A 23073-nucleotide genomic window follows, 5' to 3' on the forward strand; every position below is an offset into this window, starting at 1 on the left:
TAAGGCCATGTAAACATCACTGATGTCAAACATCTGTGCTGTCTCTGTTATTTAAAGCCATGAAGAACAGAACTGCTTTGATGGGCCTCCTCACACTTTCTTCCTGATTTAAAGAACGAAACAACCAACAAATAAAAATACCCTCATACATTAAAAGCAGTAAGCAGTTACCTCACAACAGATTTTCCTCATATCGCTGTCTTACAATTTCACATGCAGGTTTGTTACTGTGACAATTTTAATAGCTGTCAAACTAAAGCTGATAGAGCAACCTGCAAGTGTCAGAAATCTTTGGAAAAGTAACAGTGATGTCCCCAGTTTTCTTTGTGACAACAGGCAAATATTCATCTTGTCACTATCTAAAAAAAGTAATCTAGAAATATTCAAAGACCTGATTGTAAAGTCAGGCTCCAAGTAAAGGAACAATGCAGATTTGAGGCTGTAGTTCAGAGACAGGTTTGAAACACTGCTTGCTCTTCATTTGCTTTCATTCCAGGGATCCCCCTTGGGCCAGAGGTGGCACTGTGAAGCCCTAACATCCATCAGAGGTTTTTGGATATTTGACAAAACAGTATTGTTTGCCTGCCAGATATTTTCCAAGTCTATGAATATATGGGGGACAGAGAAAGAGAGGAAAGGGGGAGAATGATGTAAACAAGAAATGAGAACTTCAAAGTGAGAGCTAACAATGCAGAACAATGACTCGTGTATCTTACAATGTCCAACAAAACTTCTTTGTCTTGCTGTAATGCAGCTGCTTCAAGAAATCAGTTCACAATACAAAGCTTTGATATTACCATGGAGGAAAGAGATTTCTTTAAAAAAAAAAAAAAAACAACTAGAACTTTCTATAGAAACACACTCAAGTTTAACTGTGAGATACAAGAGATACTGTACTTGAAAAACACCCAGGACTATGCATAAAGACAGTTGCACAAAAGCAATAGTGCAGCTCTGACTATAATTAACGAGGAATTTTCTCACTGCGTTCTTCCTGTATCTTGTGTTGTATCCTCAAACCTGTCTAAGAAAAAACTTTGAGGTATACTAACACTTTCATTTTTAACATTTAGAGAAGCTTAAGAGGCAAAGCACCCAGTACATGCCACTGCAGAGAAAGAAAGAAGTGGAAGAAATTAGTACTTCATAGTAAGTCATCTGAATAGAAATGTATGTGTGGGATCTAAATTTGAGCATTAGTTCTCATATTTATCAAGCACCCTCTACTCACATGCACACACCCTTCTGTAGACCAGTATTCATTACCCTTGCAAGTGTTTTTTTAATCAAGGAAAAGAGGCATTATATTGTGAAGAGAAAAAGGCAATCAGACATCAGATGGATGTAGAAATACACTTTATCTTTCACACGTTTATGAGCTCAGCCATCATATCCCTTCTAGTGCCTACAGCAAAACAAAGTGTGCATATCACATGAGAATATCAAACAGAGCAACTCTTATCTTAAAACTGAAAAAAGACTTGATCTCCTTCTAAATGGCATTCAGTGTTGTTCATAGTGGAATGTTACACACAGTAAAAGCAGGTTTTCCATTTAGGATCCACATCAACACTGGGCTTTCTTCCTGGTGGTGTTGTGCCCATCTTCTCAGAGTCACACAGAGATCTGCTCCTCCAAAAAAATGAATGAATTTATAACTGCAGATGCACAACTACTCCAAATTCTTGTATTATATGCTATTCATGTTTGTATTCAAAATAATGCATAAGGTTAAGAAAAAGTCTTGGGAAGTCTCCGCTGCAAAGACTATACAGCCTCAACAAACCAGCAAACAAGTGAAATATGCAAGCCAGAAGTTAGAATGTAAAAGGAGCCTCTATATACATGGCATTCTGCCCAGATGCAAAGGTCCCTCCACAAAAGCCTGTGTTTATGATCTGGACTACATTATTTGACCTAACAAACATTTATTCTTCTCTCCACATTTCTAACCTCCTTTGTATCTGCACTCTAAAAGCACTACAGCCACTACTTCCACTTAAACCATTTTAACAGAGCACTGTTTGAAGAGAAACTAGATATTAACTAATGTAAGAAAAATTAGTAGGACATTACTCTATTTCCTTAGCCACTAAAAATGAAAAGCTTTATCCTAGGCCAGATCATATCAGCTTTACACCTTCAAGCAAGATGTCTGACTTCTTTTTAATGACACTGAGCATTTTCTGTATACAGAAAAGGAGCTGAATGGGTAATTGTTGGTATTGATGCGTAAACGTCATTAATCTCTTTCAAAAGAGAACAGTAATTTTTTTCACAGATTTTCAAGTTGAGGGTGCTGGGAACAGGCAGGAAAGCACACTGCTTTGAGATCCAACTATGGTAGTAACTTGGAATGTTTTTTTTCCTTCCAAGATGTGTTAGCTAATAAACAGTCATATTAGCACTACAGCACATCACACGACTTAACGGCTTTCTTTGCAGTGGTAACTGCCCCTTTTCCATGCATAATAAATACGTTTGCCATTCATAGTGCAGGAAGTATCAGTAAGCATCAAAGAAGTTAAATATGTATAGGAATTGTCAACGCTTTTCTATGGTAATAACTTATCAGATGCAATTACATAAAAGAGAGCTCAGAAATGCAATAAACTATCTTCAGTCGCCAGCACTAAACAGTGAATCCTGATGAACCTTGTGAACGCGCAGAGGTCAACGCCAATTTAAGAGGGAGCAAGTAAAACCCAAGTGGAATCAAACAGCACATACTACTTGAAAAGTTCACCTAATTCCACCTAGTGCCGAGTCCAGTGAAATAAATTATTCTGTATACACTCAGTCAACACAACTTATACTCCTTGCATTATTCTTTATCTTTTCGTGCTCACCAGCTACTGAACTTTCTGCACTCATTTCAAGATCTAAAGAGTCATTAAAACTGCACTTCTGTTTTTATTTCACAAACGTAACGTGGCAATAAGAGCACATAGTACCTACTTTTTCGACTCAATGTATTTTCTACCTTAAAAAGATGGGATCTATACATGTGGAAAAAAAAAAAATCAAACTTAAAAAGAAAAAGAGACACTTTGAGGTAGAGATTAATCATGCAGCAAAAGATTAATTCCCAGCTGCTTGGCAACCATCTGGACATTCTACTGGTTAAAACACTAGTTTGAATTGCTAACCTACCTCTTTGATCTTTCTCAATGTCTCCAGCACATATGTGCAATAATTAAAGACATAGTTCACAAACTGCAGCAAATAAATACACACACACACACACGTACATATATATCTCTATGACCAGACCAATTAGTATTGGGAATTATAAATCACAAGTCAGCTTATGAAAACATGTCTCATCCTGACATACGCTGTATGTCTCACACCAGTCTAGCAATAAAATAAGGTTTGGGTTTTATTACATTACATTCTAAGGAATTATCAAAGCAGACAGGATGTGATTTCCTCATACAGAAGACAATGGACAACTTGCATATGTTCTTAGGAACAGGACATTAATCAGTCAGGAATCATGTTAACAGAAGTCAAGATTGCTGCATTTCTAAATGTGAACGAACAGATCGCTGCTCAGAATGATAACTAAGCAGTGAGAGTCAGTTTACAACTCAATTCTCAAAATAAATCAAACACTGAATTCAAAACAGACATCAGGTTTGTGGATAAAGAAAAAAAACCTGAATTGAAACATTCGAAGTCACAATACTGACTGCTTGGAACATTTTTAAAGGGAAATGAAAGTATTTTCCTACCCAAGTTATCACAAGAAACGTTATGGAGAAGTAAAAAAAGGAAAGATGACTGTGTCTTATCTGCCTTTTTGGATTTTCTTGCCTCTTACGGGCCACACCTGAAAATTCAGACATTTTAACAAAAATATCCACCATAATTAAAAGTCTTAACAAATTTTACCACTTTGAAAACAGCCAGGAGTTTAAGAACAGAATGACTGAATTAACAGGGAGACAAGAGAAGGGGAACAGTAAATTAATACAAGCGAGAATAGAATCTAAGATCACCAGGTCCAACCATTGATTTATCACCACCATGCCCACTGAACCACGTCCCTGCATGGGGAATCGTAGCATCGTCACAGTTGGAAGAGACCACTAAGATCACAGAGTTCAACCCCAAGCCATCCCCATAATGTGTCCCCAGTGCCACATGTCGGTGTTGCTCAAACACCTCCAGGGGGACTCCACCAAATGCCAGGTCCCAGTGAATATTGAGGTCCAGGTCCTGAAATTTTGCATCTGAAGTCCTAGAGAAACCTGACCTCCTCCCTCCCCACGTTATCAGGAGGATGTCTTTGTTATAGTGTAAAAGAACTGTACTGATAGACTCTATTGCCATTCTTGGAAAATATGAACAAAATATGTTTTCAATGAGGAAAAATATCAAATCCATGCTGTAGCTCAGAGCAAAGTAATGTTAATTTTACATCGGTACAAGCTTAATTTAATTACGAGTATCCCTCTTTTAGAATACTGTCTCCATATTAGTTTTATTTATTGTTTCTTTTCTGGCATGCATTAAGTGCCTCATTCATGTATTTAAGTACTTCGGCATAGAACAAAGCAATTAAGAGGAAGAAATCAAAACCAGAAGGACAATGCCCACTGATCCCTTCATAGAACTGAAGAAAGGAGAAAGCAATGTCACCTGCTGTTGACATTACAGTCACAGTCTCACTGCTCTTGATTAATCATTTCCTAATCTGATCTGATATTTTGATTCATTCAAACACAGCACGCCCATCTCCTTTTAACTGCAGTGGCATATACTTTATTGCCACGTCATTTACTCCTTTATTCCTAAAAATCCATCTCCCTTCACTGATAATATCTCCCAAATTCTACAGCTTACTTTCCTCCCTGCCTTCTCTTTCACTACATCCAATGTTCTACATCACAGCCCTTAACAACCCTCAGTTTCAAGGTACAACCTCTTGCCAGATAAGTGAGAAGCACAGTAAATCTTCTGCTTTCAGCACCTTACATTCAGAACACTTTCAGCCAGATCAAGACTGCAGCATGCTGATTTTCTCTTAGCATGCACGTATGAATAAATCCCAGAAATTTTGTCTCAGCAGAACTATATATATGGCTTGATGGCCTTTTCAAACAAGATTTGAGTGTTTATTCACAAATAAAGGAGAAAAACACGAATGAAGGTTAAAAGACAAAAGTTCTACATCACTAATTTAAACAATTCTTGAAAAGATAGAAAACAAACACGTTCTTCCTTCCTGGCTTTCATACAGTCCTCAATCAGATAAAACGCATTTCCAGGAGAAAGAAGTTTTCCCCATTCCTGGCACTCTCAGGTGCCTTTCATTATTCAGCTCATCTTTCAGCTCTTCACTCTCTCTTCTTCAGTCCTCACTCCATGTAACAAATTGGGGGAAATTATCCTGCAGATATTCCATATCCTCCTGGAAATTCAACCCTCGACCTCCCCACAACTACTCCTCCCTTCAGTTGCACAACTCAACACTGCTCCAGATGAAAACACGACCACTTCTGCCACATTGCTTTGGGATACAGAAAGCTGGGAAAGCATCTGTACTCCAAAACCCAAACATTATCACTGGATAAAATGATAAAGTCATCAAAAATATTGCAAACACTCAACGTTTTCAGTTATCCTAGACAGACGACGCTTTGCAGTAGTTATTGCACAAAGCACTAACATTGTGTAAACCAAGAAATAAAGTATTAATAACAATACAGTTGGTGTATAGCACTCTGTATTCGATTTTCTCCTAGTGATCTTGGTAAACTTCAGCTTAAAAGAATTTTTCTTAGGAATTTGTTCATTTTAAGACTGACCAAATTGAAAAATTAAGAAATGGAGCTTCTTTAAGCAGACGTCAAAGCCTCTTTGAAGGATATATTATTCAGGTAAGCTAGTTATTTGAGAAAGGTTTAACAAATCATTAACAAATTTATTGTTTCTTTTAAATCCCAAAAGTATTTAAAAATTGAATGTTAGCAGTAGTGTTGCCTTTATTTTTCTGAAAACCACTGATAAGAACTTGAATTTCTTCTGCCTTCCTTCACTCTGCGGAGCACTGAGTAGCACCCAGGATGACCCAAGCTGAGGTTTAAAGTGAAGCTTTTTCCTGTTTATCAAGATAAGCTCCTCGTGCAATCCGTTCTGTTTTGCTGTGCTGCTGGAAACTGATGTATTTGTTTTGTTGCATCTTCCTTGTTTAAACCCAGGATTCTACAGCAATGGCAGCTTCCCAAATGGTTTAATCCATATCAGAAATATTTGGGGAAAACATTACTAAAAACCACTGCCTGACCATGATCACATTCTCATAAAACTGTGATGTGGCTATCATAGAAAATAGCCATGTGCTTAGCATTACAGAGTCAAAACAGGTGCAGGAATGGTTTATGAACAAAGGTCTAAAGGTTAAAAGCCAAAAACCACAGTTATCCTATTTTATGTTCTCCTGTCCTACTACAAAGAGGTTGAAAACAGCTCAAGGTTTACAAACTCTGGTATGGCACTTTTCTCTCTCCTGTTAATGCAACTATATTCTATAAATGAAAAGGCTTTATTCTTCACTGAGCTTCACAAAGTAAGAAGAAAACGCATTTAAGTTTTCCATTTAATAGCACACACATAGTGATTATAAAAAGTATTTCACAACTTTTCCTGTTTAAACTACCCCACAGTAAAGCAACATTAGCAAGAAGTACCAGATTTTTACTGCGTGGTTTGAAGGATTTTTCCAGAGAACTAGAAAATCATTCACTGAGTATTTTGTGCAGCAACTTGGCATGCATTCCTGTTCATTTAATTTGAAAACATTATTTAAATGACAACAATGTGCTTACAAGTTATTTCTTTTTTAGTCTATTTTCACATCTTGTGAAACCTTGTCGTGCCTCATCCCGAGGCAATGGTGGTTGAATACTGTCAGTGAGAAAGAACAATGAATATCTGAACAGTGCAGAGAAAGTGAAATACACTGTGTCAGGCTGCTTATTTAAGCATCACATTAGATTCCCAGTTACCAACACAGAGCAAACTCCCATGTACATTACATATTACATATACATTACTACATAACAACAAAAGCATCTGCAAAGCAAATATAACCTCCCCAGTGCCTTCTAAAGCGCTCTTGAAATCAGCTTTAGGATAGTTCCAATTCACAGGCACCCTTACAACACACCATGCATGCAAAGGAGGAATTATTTCAGCTTCCAGTTGACACCTCCTCCTTTCCATCTCATACCTGTCCTACATGTGTCTAAGGACTTCCAGATACCAGGTTCCCTGCATATACATGATTTGACTTCCCAAGAACATATGGCTAAAAACAGAAAGTTGAAGGATTTGAAGAGGGAAAGCAGACTGGGCTTTAGTTTTGTTTTCCTCCTAATACATGTTGAATTCGACTTCCTGAAGCCTGGTCTGCCAGACCACTCCCAATAATATGTAATGACTATAAGACTGCAGAAGAATCTATGCCCTAAATGCTTTACTTTCAAGTTCTACCTCGTGGTTGATTTTAAATGGCTGATTTTAAACTAAATTAGATTATGGCAAAAATACCAGAAAAATGCAGCTTATTTTCCGGTTTTGAACTACCAAAGAAAAAAGAAAAAAGGAATGGCCACAAAAGTACTGCCAAAGCTCAAAACAAAACAATAGAATATGAGAGATTCAGGTAGGCATATTATATCATCATTGTTATTCCCAAAAAAAAAAAAAAAAAAAAAACACCAACACTCAAAAGAAATAATACAAAAATGCAAATGAAGAGGACTGGAGCTAGAGGAGGGAAACAGAAATAATGTAGGATTTAACAGAAATCAGGTTTTCATCTGTGGATTTCTAAAGACATACAGAAAGTTAACTCCATAAATCCATTGCTCTGAGAAGAGGAAAATATGGAAAATTCCTAGCTTCCCTCTTTCCAACACAAAATATTCCTTCAAAAGTCTAGTCCATGTATTCAGAAAGTCCCTTTTATTCCCTAAGCAATTGAGAAATACGTTAAGTATTTAATGAAAAACCCTACCACTTCAGGGAAAATACATCAGATTTTCTGGTATAAAAGCTGCCCTGTGAATACTCAAATCAACAAACAAATGCCCTAACTTGCTAATTTAGCTGTAACCCTAAAAAGACTAAATAGCACCTTACCTCCTTCTCGTGCATTCGAAACAGTGCTGGGTCCTCCTGGAAACTGCTACCTTTTCCTAGGCCAATTTTGGATGTCTTCTATTGAATAAGAAAAAAACCAGATTCTAAGTTCAAAGTAATGACCCCGACTAGGAATCATTCCTAAACAGAAAGGAAATTTACTGAGCAAGTTTGCTTGCCCTTATAAAATACCAAGGGGATATAAATACCTACCAAAGACACTGGGATTGGTTTTTCCCGTAAATATCTTGGATTTTCAAGCTGAAAAACAAAGTTAAAGAATATGTAATCATATCAGCAATGAATTATTTCTCACAAACAGGAAAAGAAAATAAACACAGAATAAAACAGCAAGGTTAAAGAAAACCATTTGAATGTACTTCCAAAGACCTAACAAATTGGTAATAAATATTGTAAAGCTTGAGAAAGGTTTTAATGCAAGTCCTGATATCTTAAATCATTTATCTTAATTTCAAAATGAGCCAATGACATTAAGGTTGGCTGCATAATAGTCTACTAAGCAGTTTTATAGGATTTGCTACATACAGTTCCTACCAAAAGAACTTTATTGGGTAAATTCCATTTAAAAATCAGTGTAAAGCTAGAGAATATTCCTGATTACAGTGATTTTAATCTTGTGTTTTTGAAAAACGTGACTGTTAAAACTGTATCGACGTATGTAGGACAGAGACAAAACAAGGAAATAATTCATTAGCAGTAGTGTACAATTAAAGCAGCTCTTTCAATCACTATTTTTAATAACTGGATACAGGACACCATTCAGATCCCAATTCCTGTATCAGAGAGCTGTATCTTTTTAATTTTCCTCAGATGATGGGACTCAAGCGTCACATCACAGGGACTCTAAAACTCAGGAGAAGCTTTCAAGAGTATAATCCCATAAAACGTGACAGCGAGATTTGGAATTGGAATGTGATTACAATACATATTTTATAAAATTTAGTCTATTTAACAAGAAAGATTAAATAGATCTATGAGGCGTGGCAAATATATCAGATGTTTGCACTTTCTCCAGCACTATTAAATAAATTTTTGTGTTGAACTTATCAGTGGTAAGAGAGGTTTAATCCCTCTGAAATTTTGATTTGATACAGTGCTATTCATCTCCTTCCCTAAAAGGTTAGGTAGGATTTCTATATGCTGTTAAAGTTACCATATTTCACCCAGAAGTACTTGAAAATATTAGCATTTTTTACACGTGCCTTCAGTTTCATTGAACAGTACTATCCAATATTTTAATGGTGTATTTCTGATGGTAAGTAGTTCATTAAGTAAGCCGTTTCCCTTGTCCAATGAGCTTACTAAAATATAGAAGTCTCACATAAAGGTTTATGTTTTTTTGCTTTAAAAATATGCCACAGTCATTGGCACAGCAAAAAACATGGGTAGACCTTAATGAATTAAGGCACCCTCTCTGCACCTACTAAAAAAAAAAAACCACTTTTGCTTCTTTTAAGGTTAAAAAAGGTGCAAATATTTATGATTAATTCAAATACTTCATCCGACCACGAAGTTGCTCACTCTGGTATATCTTGCTTGTTTATAAGGGAGAAGGAAAATGTGTCTCCAATACTTTGCATGGCCCAAGTCCCTCATTTTTTGATTTTGTAACAGCAGCCATATGTGCTTTGAAGTTAAATGTTCCCACTTTGTTACTTGTTGTGGATTATATCCACTTAAACTGATCTGTAAACATTTAATGTCTCAACATCCATTCTTTTCATGCTGGCCTTCCGCAAAACTTCTTGTTCTCAAAATTATACCACATTAAAGAGGGAATATCACAATAAAGAATGCCCAGAAAAGAAAAAAAAGCTTGTATTTATGAGAAACATGCAAATTTTAAAATAATAAGCAAAAGGTCAAAGACAAACCAAAATACATATGTATGAAACTGAAGGACTGCCATGAGAAAAACAGTAAATCACATCATGCTTTTTTAAGAGTATGAACCAAATAAATGTCACCATGAAAGACATCTTTATTTGAACTAGAATTGAACTCAAATTTGTAAATACCACTTCTTCATAAAAAATGACATTTTGAATCTCTTTGTAGCAAAGACTTTTGTTTCTCCTATTCTATTGGGCAGTCAGACAAGAAACCATTTTTCAGTTTGTGAGGACTGGCACTGTCACCTTCTTGTTCTTGAGTCCCCATAAACCAGTAAATCTTGGCCTTGGGAGGGCTATACATAATCAGATTCCCATTAAGAGGGAAAAAAAATACTTCCCGTAAAGTAGACTATTTCTGTTAACATCTTTTCCCCCATACATTGAAAAAAAATTAAGGATTCAGCATAAAAACACAAAATCCAAAACTGAGTTTGACGTAAACAAGCCATAATTTTTAACTCCAACATTTCCAGTCTCTGTTGCACATAGCAGCCAAAACGATGCATTTTTAAAGCACAGAACTTAAAAGCCAGCAATTAAAGCAATGAGTGACGCATTGATAGGAAAAGTAAGCTGAGCTAAGATGGTTTCTCACAAAAGCAATGACAGTGCTCCTGCTCACTCTGTGCTCTAAGTCCTGCCACAGGATATCCTCAAGCTGAGAGCAGCATACAGACCTTCTGTCAGCCTTACACCACAGCTTCTGCTCTTTTGACACAGTAAACATCATAACAAGGCTTCGTTCTACCTCTCCCCAAGTCACATTTTGTTCTTCAGAAGATGCTTATCACGGTATATTTATTTTCAGTAATACATGGTGGCATCTTCTGATAGCTCAGAAACAAATCAGAAGGTATGTTGTATATATTAATGTGCAGGAAAAAAAAACATTTGGATCAGCAGGCTTGTTGCACATTCCCCCTGTAAGCTTCTTCAAAGACAAAATGCAACTGTTTTCAAAACAAGGATGGAAAAACACACATGAAAGAGTTAAGAACACTTAAGATTTTGAAATGGTAAACAACTAAACTGAACCTTGCCCTAAGTTCTGACTTTAATCTAACAAACCCAGCCAGCCAGCATGTTCCCTACAGAAATAACTGCTGAGTAGCTTCAGGAAATTTGAGTAAGGACATTCTTATCTAACATCATAATTTGTAGGGAAGTTCACTTTAATGCCGCTTCTGCAGTCTTAGTGGAAGAACATTAAAGCACATGGAGGTTGTTTGTCAGCATGGAAGTAGAATTTATTTTTTGAAGTCACAACACCATTTGGAGTTCACTGTGGGAAAGTTTTCACAGCGTTGCTGCCCTCCAACACCATAACATATACGGTAGATATGTTTATAGTAAGCAGAAAGACTAAGAAACCAAACAGAAGATAATAAAATGGTTTGTACAGAAGTGGTTGAGCTGAACTAGACTGGAAAGACACAGGCAGGCATGAGCCAAGCACACAAAACATATCATGCACTGCTGCTGCAGCCATCCAAGAACTCTGTGTTTGCATCTGCTTTAACCCTGTGTTATATAGAATTCCTTAAGCAAGGAGAACGAATTTCAGGCCAATGACCACAGAATTCCTTTGACCTTGATACTCCTAAACCTTTATCATGCCATAACGTTTCCCAGGATAGATTCTTCTGGGCAAGATCTGAGTGCCCAGGTACTAAGGACTGAAGATACCACTTCTAGAAAAAGTTAACTCCTGTCCTGGATGAATTTCAGTAAGGAAAACTGATGTTCTCCCTGATTAAAAACCCCCTCTGCTACTTATCCAGGTACCAGAAGTATCAGGAAAAGAAAAACAGGTTGCTCAGATAAGAATACATAAGTGTTTAATTCATTCTTACTCCTAGACATGACCTAAATTTTATATACAAAAATTGTGTTTATCTGCAACCTACAAGTTCAGAAGAAAAAGTTTCTAAGGCAAGTAACTGCTTTAGCCAACCAGCTTCTGTCCACGTGTTTCACAATACCACATATTTTACAACATTTAATTACTTCTTGAGCATAACTAAAGGGAATGTGGGGATGCCCTGTTCATGATGTATACTGAATTTCCAACAAAAAGCTTATTGACAGCTGTTAATAAAATATAAAAGATAATTAAGGAATTTTTCAATATACTGTAAAATATCTAAACAGTGACAAGAGTTCAGAGTAACAAAATGGCCAAAGATTACTTGAATTGTCCGAACTCCCAGCTCTGAAACTTCCCCTTCAAACAATAATACAAATGGATTTTTTCTTTTCTACATTGCAAATGCAACTTCAAGGCATTAACACTTCATAAGGCACAGCCCACATCAGTTTAGATAAGAGTCAATAAGGGCTAAGAAAAACACATTTTTATAATGTATTTAACATTAGTTAACATTAGCATTCCATGTATGGAAAGCAAACTTATCACAATCAAAACTTTTTTTTTTTTTAAAAAAAAGACATTTAACCAATCATGCCTAGAATATAAAGAGCTTAAACAATAAAATGTTTGATAGAGATAATCAGAAATGCTGCAAGGCAAACAAACAAAAAAATCTTTTATTACTCACAAGAAGCAACAATACTAGAAAGCAAAGTGATGCGAGAGTCTGATTTTTTGTGTAGAAAATGTTATGACCAATAATAACAAATACATCCAAACTACAGCCTGTCTGGCTTTGACCTCTGCTTGGTACAGAAAAGATAAGATTACTTTAGATATCCACTGGAGGCCACGATCCATGGCAGGAATACACTATTCAACTCCAACCACTTTGAGGCCTCTCTTTTACAACCTCAAATCCTTTTTGCTGTAACCCCCCCAAGTCCCACATGATCAAAATCTCTCACTAGCAATTGGTTCAAGTCTCTTCTCATTGATGGTAATTAAACAACTGATTTGTGTGTCACTGTAGCCAATCTGCTATCCAAGAGACTTTCTATATCAGTGAAGGATTGCTGTAGTTTAATAACCCTCTGTTATTAACCCAAAATGAAAACAACTCGAAATTTCAATTAGAAAAACAAAACAAAAAAAACAAACAAAATTAAAGGGACAAGCAAGAAAGAAGATTAACACTAATAACAAAGTGCTTGATATCAGGGATTCTTTGTCAGCCTCGACTGGAATAATTTGTAAGAGGCCACATGCAAGTACCCCCCTACAGCAGCTTTAAGAGCTCAAGGTATTGTAACAACCATATAATTCAGGTATTCATGTAACCTGAATATTCAGAATCTGCAAGTGACTGTTGGTACATTTGTTTCAGTCACCTGAAGAGCAATTTCACAAATTGAAGTTAACTACCCTTGAAAAGCTTTTGAAAATCAGCTCTCCTCACTTAAAAAACAAGGAAAGACAATCCTTGAAGGATATATTCTTCTTTAAACTGGGGACTGCTACAAATCAATCCTATATTACTCTATAAAATGGAAAGAGCTCTGAGGAGCAATAACAATCCCCCAGACTAATCTTTCCATTATCTACACCCTCAGTTTGGAGAAAGCAGTCAGGCAGCTCCTGGATTGCCTCAAGGTCAAGACTTTCTTCTCTCTCAGAAGAAAAGAAAGCATGCAATTTACATTTAGAATGCTAAAATTCACCAAAACAGCAGGAGAAACACTGAGTAGGACACAAGAAGACTTCACGTTCTCTTATCATTTATGTTTCTTCTGAAGAGAACTCAGCCATCCATGCAAAACACTGAGTGTTACAACCAAGACTTCAGAATTCTGTCATATCACTCCAGGCTGACAATAGTGTAAAGAATTAGGATTATCTGGTCACCTATTAATAATACATCAACAAACTCTTCTTTATGTTAGCATAAATTCAAATATTATCAAGTTCTCTAGAAATAGTCTGCATTTCTACTGGAAAAAGATACTTAGTTTTGATCAGCAGGAAGTTTTTTCTTATGAATAATTACATTAAGGACAATCAAATTATTATTGCTTAAAAATAAGATATTCGAATGTTTTCCTTTTAGGCTAATTCATAATTAGCCTTCCCAAGCTTTACCACTTTATTTCTAAAAGACTGATCGTTGCATAAGATTTTGTTGACTAAATTCAAAGTTGCACACTACATGAATAAGGAGTTTTCATTTCAAGTATATAGGTAAGTATTGCACTGCTGTTTTTGTTTTGTTTTTACCCCAAGATTCCAACTACTGAGACGTGCATCAAGGTCACTGTCATCCACAGAAATAGTTTTCTTATGATGATGGTCCTGGAACAGAAAAAGTCAAATAAAATATCAGAAGAGTTAACAGAGACATAGTGTTAAAGAAAACATTGTTAGATTTGGCAATACCTACAAAACTCTTCCTAACTGTGTCATGGTACCCGTGATAGCTTTAGTCAAATAGCTCAGTTACCAGCAGCATACTGTACTACAAGATGATGTTGACACAAACAATTTTCCAAGCCTGGGATTAACAATGCAGTAGACATTAAACACTAAACACAGGTCAACCTTTAGGATGATTTGAGAACATCCTATAAGATGTTATCTTCCCCGTGTACTTGCAGAGGGCAGGTTGCCATTTTAGTCCTTTTGTGTTACACCTTCCTTAATATCTGCATCTGTACACATTCACACAACTGAAAAAAACCAGCTTCACAGGGATAGATAACAGCAATTCATTGCAACTGCAGTAAGTTTTATTAGAAAAAGGCGAAGCATCTTACAGGCAGAGGTGCTGCTAGGTCATCATCATCATCCTGGAGAAGAGGACTCGTAGACTGTGATCTCAGTGTTGGCTTCCCATCATACTTGAATCTCTCTCTATTATTACAAAAAGTAAGCAGAAAGAGAAGAATTCATTTTCAACAACTTGTGTCACACAACTGATTTTACTCCTCAACTAACATCCTTTTTAAAAGGAAAGATCATTGTCAAGACATAACGGTCAAAAATAGTATAAAAAAAGGATTTTTTTTATTATTAAAGGCTCTTTAAAAAGGAGTATAAGGTCTTAAACAGTACATTAAAGTGAGAATTAACATCATGTATATCTCGTATATTAAGAAGCGCTCGTTGCATTTCTCAGTTACTGCATGAAATAATGTCTCCCAACAGATTTTAGAATAAATCACAGAATTATAGAATGGTTTGGGTTGGAAGGGACCCTTAAGATCACCTCGTGCCAGCCCTCCTGCTACAGGCAGGGACCCCTCCTTGTAGATCAGGTTGCTATTCCTAAATATATCAGACACAATAGGATGAAGACAGACAACCCAGAGAAAAAAAATGGAATGATGATGCTGGTTGGCCACCCATAGGGAAGACTGGTTCCCTATGGTTCAGGAAGTACCAAAAATGTGCCAGGTCAAGGTACGTCCTTACATAACACACAAACATGAAGACAAGGGCAAGACACAGCTCAGTAGAAAAGCAGTGACTCAGAAAAACCAAGGTGGAGTCAACACATCCAAGAGATAAATCAAAGCTGTAGTAGCTGCATTTTACTTCAGTTCTGTTTCATAGACTGTAGCAGTATATACACAGGGAATGGGAAGGAAAGCTCAGCAGGACAGTGCAAGTACAGAAGGAAAATGTTCCGTCCAGGAGTGAAAAGGACAAAGATTTTTTGTGGAAAAGTTTTTTGTATGAATCATATGAACAAAAGGTGAATTAAAAATAGGAAATACACGAACACAACTGTCACTCACAAACCTGGACAACAAACCTTTCTCAATTACAGAACAGTGAAAGAAAAGAACAGCAGCACGGGACAAAATAAAACAAAAGAAAATGAGTTTATTAGATAGGTTGGTACAGCAAAAGATCCAAAACAGTAGCAAGACATCTTCCAGTATATCCTCCAGAGTCAAATCCACATGCATTAAAATAATTAAAAACTCCTGTTAGTAAATCCACCTTCCTATGACTAGCTATATAGTATTAAAATCAAGTCAGATCATTAAAATACCCTTCATTCTTTCCATCTGGCAGAAAATTACACTGTAAGTTATGCCAAAAGACACTGAGATGAATTAAGTGTTTATGAAGAAAAAGACAACTGTTGTATGTAAAATATAAACAAGTTGCTTCTAGGAAGACATGCACAGAGCAACTTTTCAAGAAGCACAGCACCCCAGCTTTCATCAAAGCAGCAGGAAACAGTGAAATACAACGACTGGAAGCATACCTTCCCTTCCAGCAACAATCAGTATCAACAACATACATGGATGCAACATAACTATTAAAAGCAGTACATTAGATGAGTTTAGATAAGAAAAGTCTCAGATGTTAAAAAAACACAGAAGAGGGATAATAATACATTGACTGTTTCCAGCATTCCAATTCATTCATATCTTACCAAGACTTCATTTTACACAAAGTTATCTTCCAATGTAAGGAGACAGATCTTTAGCTACCAGCGAGTCTGGCGTTTTATCAATGGATTTTTCTGAACAACATTCAGTTACCTAACAACTAAATGAAGTTCAAGTTGTTTAAAATTAGAAAGAACAGAATTTATGCTCCTATTATTGTGAGATTAGGGGCTAATAAATATCCAAGCCAACCAACAAGTTACCTCTAATACTTTTCAACAGGAAAAAGTATTAAATAAAGTCTAATTATATTCTTAGTTCTGTATTTGCTGTTCTGAAAAAGAAGCCACTTTACTTGACTACAAACAAAACTAAGGATGGTCTGCAGCTTCCCTCATATCAAACATGCACTGCTCAGTTCACTCCCTTTTCTATCCTCCTGCTATCAAGTCAGGCTCCAGCAACCACAGGATGTTGTTTAAGAATTGCTTTTTCTCCTCCCACAGCAGGCAGGTGCAGAGCTATCAGCCCTGACACCAGCCCCACAACTCCTGCTTCAGCCACAACCATGAACTAGCATGGAAGAAGGAAGCAATTTGCTGTTAATAAAGGAGATTTGTAAATTTGCTACTAGGAAGAAAGCAAGGGCAACTCACTGGTTATTTCTTGTACAGCATCAGCCACACACTATCTGTGACAGTGTTTCTCAGGCATAATCTGTAGTGCTATGAACATACAATACGATTTTCTTACAGAGCCAGGAAGGTCAGATTTTTGTCCAAACAATACATTCTGAAACTTGAAAGAATACTTTTTAGTGAAGAGGCACCTTTCTAGCACCAGCTTGTTTGATCTTACATCCTAGTTTCCATGTCAGATTTGCCTACCTACTTCTTATTTAGCCAGATAAACAGCAGCTGATCAAGAAAAGCCAAAACCTTCCTGCACAGCAGCACGCATCTCACAAGATAAAAATAACTACAAACAAAACTCCTCCATTTGTCTGCTTCCTTTAGAAGAGAGAAACTTGAATAAACAAACATATAAAAAAATACTCATAAGCACTGACATATCTGTTCTGCCTCGAGAAAATGTTTTAGTCTATCTGTAAGAATTAAGTCACGGTTGGAATACAGCATTTCCATCATACTATGTCACACGCCTATGGATGCAGCTCTCCTCACACATCCTCGGGCAGACAGAAGTGCAACGTAACACGATCGCCATCTGCTGGCTCTCGTTAAGAGATGCAGAGTTCAGATGTTCCAATGCCTTTATGTCTCGCACTGACAGCACGATCTAAGCTGCAAATGCAAAGAAAAACTTGATCTGCACGTCACTTATAGCTAATATCTTAAAATAGACACTTGTAAATAGATATTAAATAGATCATCTCCAAGACACACCATAGCTGAGACAATCAGTAGCATTTCTTCCTGTGTTAGTCACATGTCTAACAGTTTTCTACTGCTATTAAAAAATTATGTAATATACAGAGGTATCAAAATTGCTAATTGCCAACACACACAATTCAAGTTCCCTTATTCTGAGAATGGAGCTGCATGTAAGTTCTATTAGCAGGGTCCACTTGAGAACTCATTGGACCAATGACCTCATCTACCACATTTACTTGCTTTTCTAGCCACAGTTCAATAGGCAACACATGCCTCCACAGAACTTACCAACCCTCAAGAATCAATATAGATAGAGCTGGAGTTCCACAAGACCAAAAAGTAAATGCAAAATAAAACTTCAGTACCCCAACCACACCTCAGGGAAACTTTGCCAGATCAAGCTAAACCTTGTCTTAAGGTATAGACTGGAAAAGGAGGTCAGAGTTCCAACATTCCTCCACTGCCAGCTCTTAAATGAGGGTGGGAAGGGGTGGATCCTGGCTCCAGCCCTTCTGGTCACTCAGGTTCATTGCACGCACCTGAGCTCCCCCAGGTTGGCCCTGCCTTCCCACCAGGTCTCCATCACTGCTTCAGGCCAGGACTCAGCATTTCTGCTACACACATTTAGTTAAGGTCTCAAAGAACATGTCTAAAGCACTACATATTCCTTATTCCCATAAGGCTAGGCCTAATTGCTTTAATATTTAGACAGTTCTTCCCAGTGGCTCTTCTTATTACAAAGCCAGAAGTAATAACATGGTAACACAGCTGGTTACTTCAGTGATTTACTCCTTTTTTTCTCAACCAAACCACCTGCACCACAGGGATGTACCACAAAGCCCCTCAGTATTAACGTAGCACTTGGAATCATGAGACAAATCACTTTTAAGAGCAACTTTTAAGATGATTGTTACAATTGCACACCGTTAAGGGATACATAGGAGGAAAAGTTTCAAGATACTCAGTATGAAGGTGCCATGACCTGCGAGAGTGCCTGTAATCTGCATGAATCACAGCTGAGCCATTTAAAAATTCAAGACTTGGCATCGCAATAGAAGGAATTTGAAAGACAGCACAAACATCAACGTGCCTAAAAAATTAATAGCTAATGATAATGACTTACACTTTTTGTAAGTGTATACATCAAAAAGCCAACAGGAAACCAAGACTTAATAACCTGATATATTTCATCCCTTTAGCTGCTTTGTAAATCAGATGGGAGAGGAAGAGCTCTATATCCAAATAATAATACGAAATGAACATGCAGCTTAAGCTTGCTGGTACTTGCAAATCCACAGCGGATTGCAAAAATAAGATGCAGCTACAGATAACTCCAAATTCTGACGTACAGCTGCAAACAATCTGTAGTGAAACTTTGTTACCCTCAGTGCAAACATGCAGCATCTAGGCATAGAGCTGCCAAAGCCTATGTGTTTGTAGTAGACAGCATAATCAAAACATTCTAATGTTTGTAACATTTAAACATAACAGGAAGGGGAAAAAGACAGAACTATAAGACTTGGAAGAAGACATACAGGAGTATGGGAAGCAGACATAACAGAGGAATGAGACAACAGAAAAGTAGAAAATTGATCAAGTTGAAAGAAATTCATGATGTTTCTGTACATAAAGTAGAAACACTATTTCAGATGAGTCCATGAGGAAGTGTAATAGATCCATATATGCAAATTAAAACATGCAAAGCTTGCCAGATCTAACATACATTACATATGAATCAAATATTGAATAAAGCAAACATAAAAGTCTTACTCATATGCAACTGCTGTTGCTGACGATGACTCTTCTTTAGAAGATAAAGTCCACAATTCCTCATGCACGGATTCACTTTCTCCTAACTCTCCCATCACCCAGTCAGGCAGGTAGTCTGGGCTACTACTTTGAATTCTTGTTGAATTTGGTTCATCAAAATAAATTAACTGTAATTGAAATAACTGCAAAATCAACACTGGAACATACTTACACAAATACATTCCTTATGCTGTTAATACAGTTTCTTACACAAATACCTGTTGCATTAAAATTATTTTTCAGATGAAGTCAGTGAGGTGTGCAAATATTACCTCCCCACACATGGCAATTAGCACAGCCTGCACGTTTCAATGTTTTCCTGCACTTTACTTCCTTCAGCACAGGTACCTTGACTGGTCACGCACCAGTAAAGCTGATGTATGCCATGTTATATTCAGGTCTTCAGAAAACAAACTACAAGCTTAACACTGCCTATGTGTGATAATGTGCCTACCAGTATCTTTTCTTTCAGAGTTTGAACAGCTGGAGTTCATGGCAAAAGCCAGGAAGGAAGACTACTGAATAATATGAGTTAAGCACATCATATTCCATGCAAGAGAGCAATCTGCTGTTTAAGAAAAATTATACCCTTTCAAAAAATTAGGCAGGTATCATCTTTCTGCTCCTTAACACCTATTTTTATAAGCCTTAGAATCTGTATTCAGAAGAAACAAGTCTCTGATCAAGGATTTTGTTCCCTGAAAGGTATTTCAAATATCAGCTACAAGATATATAACATAAAAGTCAGTGCTGACCACACACACCACCACTCAATTCATTCAAATCGCTTTTATGCCAAATCTAGGACTTGCAGGTATTTTCAAGAATAAATTTAAGCAATAAAGTCACGCTCACCATGTATGAAGGTAATGTTTTCAGCATTCCTGGTTCTGGTTCATGTGTAAAAGGATCTTCTAGCACTCCTCGTTTCAGCATGTGGAGCAAAAGTTTTGCATATGAGTTCCGATTCTTCCTTCCCGCTATTCCTGTACCCGCTCCTGAGGGCTCACACAGTTTTTTAACCCACAGAGCACACCTCTGGCGTTCTGAAAAGGTAGACACATGTATAACCTCTAATAGCATCAGGGAAAATCCAACATGTATCAGCAAGGCACAAAAAGTAGCAGCAGGGACTTAGAAAGCAACTAAGCTGTACAAAACCCCCACAAAACAATGCCTTATAACATCAGACATCAAGCTCCTAGTTTGGTTGGTAAAGCAAGACACATACACCTAATAATTAGCAGTAAGGTAGAATACTGTTATTAGTGTTTCTCCATACACGAGTGTTACCGTATTTACCTGACCTATGCTGCAGCTTTAGTATGTGAGGCTTCACATCCACAATGCAGCGATCAAATTCGGCATCCAGCTCTTTCCATGTTTCCTCTTCTCCATTCATTTTGACAGAAAACACAGCAACCTGTATGATTGCCCACAATGAAATGGACAAGGTTAAACACCACCCTAGATCTGTCTCTAGTTGTCCCAGGCCAAAATGCGGCATGCTTTGAGACGATATGACAAATAAAGGTAAATATTTCATTGAATTCATACAAAAATAAGTGGATTTTCTTATTATTATTTGCAAACTACAGAAGTTGAATTAAATTTTCAATGAGAACATGCTTGCTTAGATTTGAAATTTGCCAACCACACAAAAAGGTGTTCAATTACACGCAATTTGTATAAAACAGCACCTACACAGGTTTGTGCAAAAAGCTGTATAACAGCTTTCCCCCCTATAATTAGCATGTATTATTATTATTTTAAATGAAAGAACCAGGCAAAAAGCACCAAGGAGGCTTCAAAGCGTCACTCTCAAATGCTGTCATTTACAGACACAGCACTGCAGGAGGAGGGCAGCTCCATCCCAGCAGCACTGCCGTGGTCAATAGACCAGCCGTGGCCAATAACACTGCTGTGGTCAATAACACTTCCATGGTCATAGCACTGCCATGATCAATAGAGCTGCAGTGGACAACAGAGCTGCCATGATCAGCAGAATTGCCATGGTCAACAGCACTGCCATGGTCAATAGAGCTGCCGTGGCCAATAGTACTGCTGCAGTCAATAGAGCTGCCATGATTAGCAGCACTGCCATGGTCAGCAACATTGCCATGGTCAATAGCACTGCTATCTGTGGTCAGTAGCACTGCTATCTGCAGTCAATAGCACTGCTGTGGTCAATAGAGCTGCAGTGGACAATGGAGCTGCCATGGTCAGCAACACTGTCATGGTCAATAGCACTGCTATCTGTGGTCAATAGCACTGTCATGGTCAATAGTACTGCTGTGGTCAACAGCACTGCTATCTGTGGTCCATAACACTGCCATGGTCCATAGAACTGCTATCTGTGGTCCATAGCACTGCCGCGGTCCCGCCCCGCCTCGGGCACAGCCGGCTCATGGCAGAGCCCCGCCCAAAGCACACATCGCCCGCCGAGGCCCGCTCGGACAGCCCCGCAGGTTTGAGCCCATTTCCCCGCTACGTTTCCTTCTCGCGTTCACCAGCGCCGCACTGAAGCAGCACCCGGCTGTGGGCGCGCTGCCCCGCGGCCATCCGTAGGGATTACCGCTCCCTAACCGCGCTGAACTCGGCGGCATTTCCCATTCGCTGCCTCCAGCAGCACCCACCCCCCGCCCGGCCCTCCCGCCGCCGCGCCGCCCGTACCTCACAGTCCGCGCTCTGAGGGGCCTCGCGCGGGCCGGGCCGGGCCGGCGGTTCCCGCTCCCCCTCGGCGGGCAAAGACCCGCGCGGAGCCGGCCCGGCCGAGCGGCCAACGGTTCAAACCGACCCCACCCCCGCTCCCGGCGGCCTCCGCTGACAGCACGGCCCGGAGCTTCCGTTTCCGCGGGCCGCGCCGTGCGGCGGGGCGGCCTGCGGGTCGGAGCGGACGTGGCGGCGGTTCGGTGCGCGTCCTGAGGGCGCGAAGTGTGCCGGTGCCGCTCGGAAAGAGCTCCGACAGCGTTGGGCAGCGCGCCTGAATTTGATGTGGATGTTTCTGCTTGTGTGGCACGGGCTGTAGAAAATAAACACGCTGCGTTTAGGAGTGTAGTTTGTAAAGCTGAAGGTGGTCCTGCTGTGCTGCCGAGTTCACGTCCGTGCGGGCAGTGATGGATGTGAAGGAAGCTGCTGCAGTGAGGTGCAGCCGTGGGCTGTGGCCATGCAGCCCCGGGCTGGCCCACACGTGGGTCTCATGGCAGTGAAGGAGCTCTTTGAGAAGCTGGTGTGTCACTGACAAGTGGTGCAGGCATTGCTGTGTCCTGTGCTCTTCCCCACAACGATGCATCATACATGGCTGAATATTTTAGATGTAGAATCGTGGAGTATCATCAGTTGGAAGAGATGCATAAAGATCATAAAGTCCGATCCCTGGTTTCTCACTGGACGCCCCAAAAATCCAGCTCTGTTTGAGACTGTTGTCCAGGCACCTCTTGAGCTTCTGCAGCTTGGTGACTGCTGCCCAGAGCATCCTGTTCCATGCCCTTCACCCCCTGCTGAAGAACCTTTTCCTGTTATGCAGCCTG

The 23073-nt window shown here is 38.6% G+C and overlaps 1 protein-coding gene across 2 annotated transcripts in view; it reads right to left on the minus strand.

Moving 5' to 3' along the window:
• The window catches only part of CEP112 (centrosomal protein 112), a 139114-nt gene extending 116820 nt beyond the window's left edge, over window positions 1-22294 (minus strand). The window contains exons 1-8 of one of the 2 annotated variants that reach the window (XM_042832958.1): window positions 22217-22294; window positions 20846-20966; window positions 20399-20589; window positions 19505-19671; window positions 14751-14847; window positions 14215-14289; window positions 8368-8415; window positions 8155-8232 (exon numbers count right to left, since the gene is read on the minus strand). In XM_042832958.1, coding sequence (XP_042688892.1) covers window positions 8155-8232; window positions 8368-8415; window positions 14215-14289; window positions 14751-14847; window positions 19505-19671; window positions 20399-20589; window positions 20846-20945 — 756 coding nt within the window. In that variant the 5' untranslated portion in view covers window positions 20946-20966; window positions 22217-22294. Of the gene's footprint in view, window positions 1-8154; window positions 8233-8367; window positions 8416-14214; window positions 14290-14750; window positions 14848-19504; window positions 19672-20398; window positions 20590-20845; window positions 20967-22216 lie in introns of those variants that run through there. The other variant, XM_042832959.1, reaches the window with a different exon arrangement.
• Between the last annotated feature and the right edge of the window lie 779 nt (window positions 22295-23073).

The sequence above is a fragment of the Centrocercus urophasianus genome, unplaced genomic scaffold, assembly GCF_019232065.1.
Source record: "Centrocercus urophasianus isolate 14NV4802_14NV808 unplaced genomic scaffold, USGS_Curo_1.0 seq_40, whole genome shotgun sequence".
Lineage (NCBI taxonomy): Eukaryota > Metazoa > Chordata > Aves > Galliformes > Phasianidae > Centrocercus > Centrocercus urophasianus.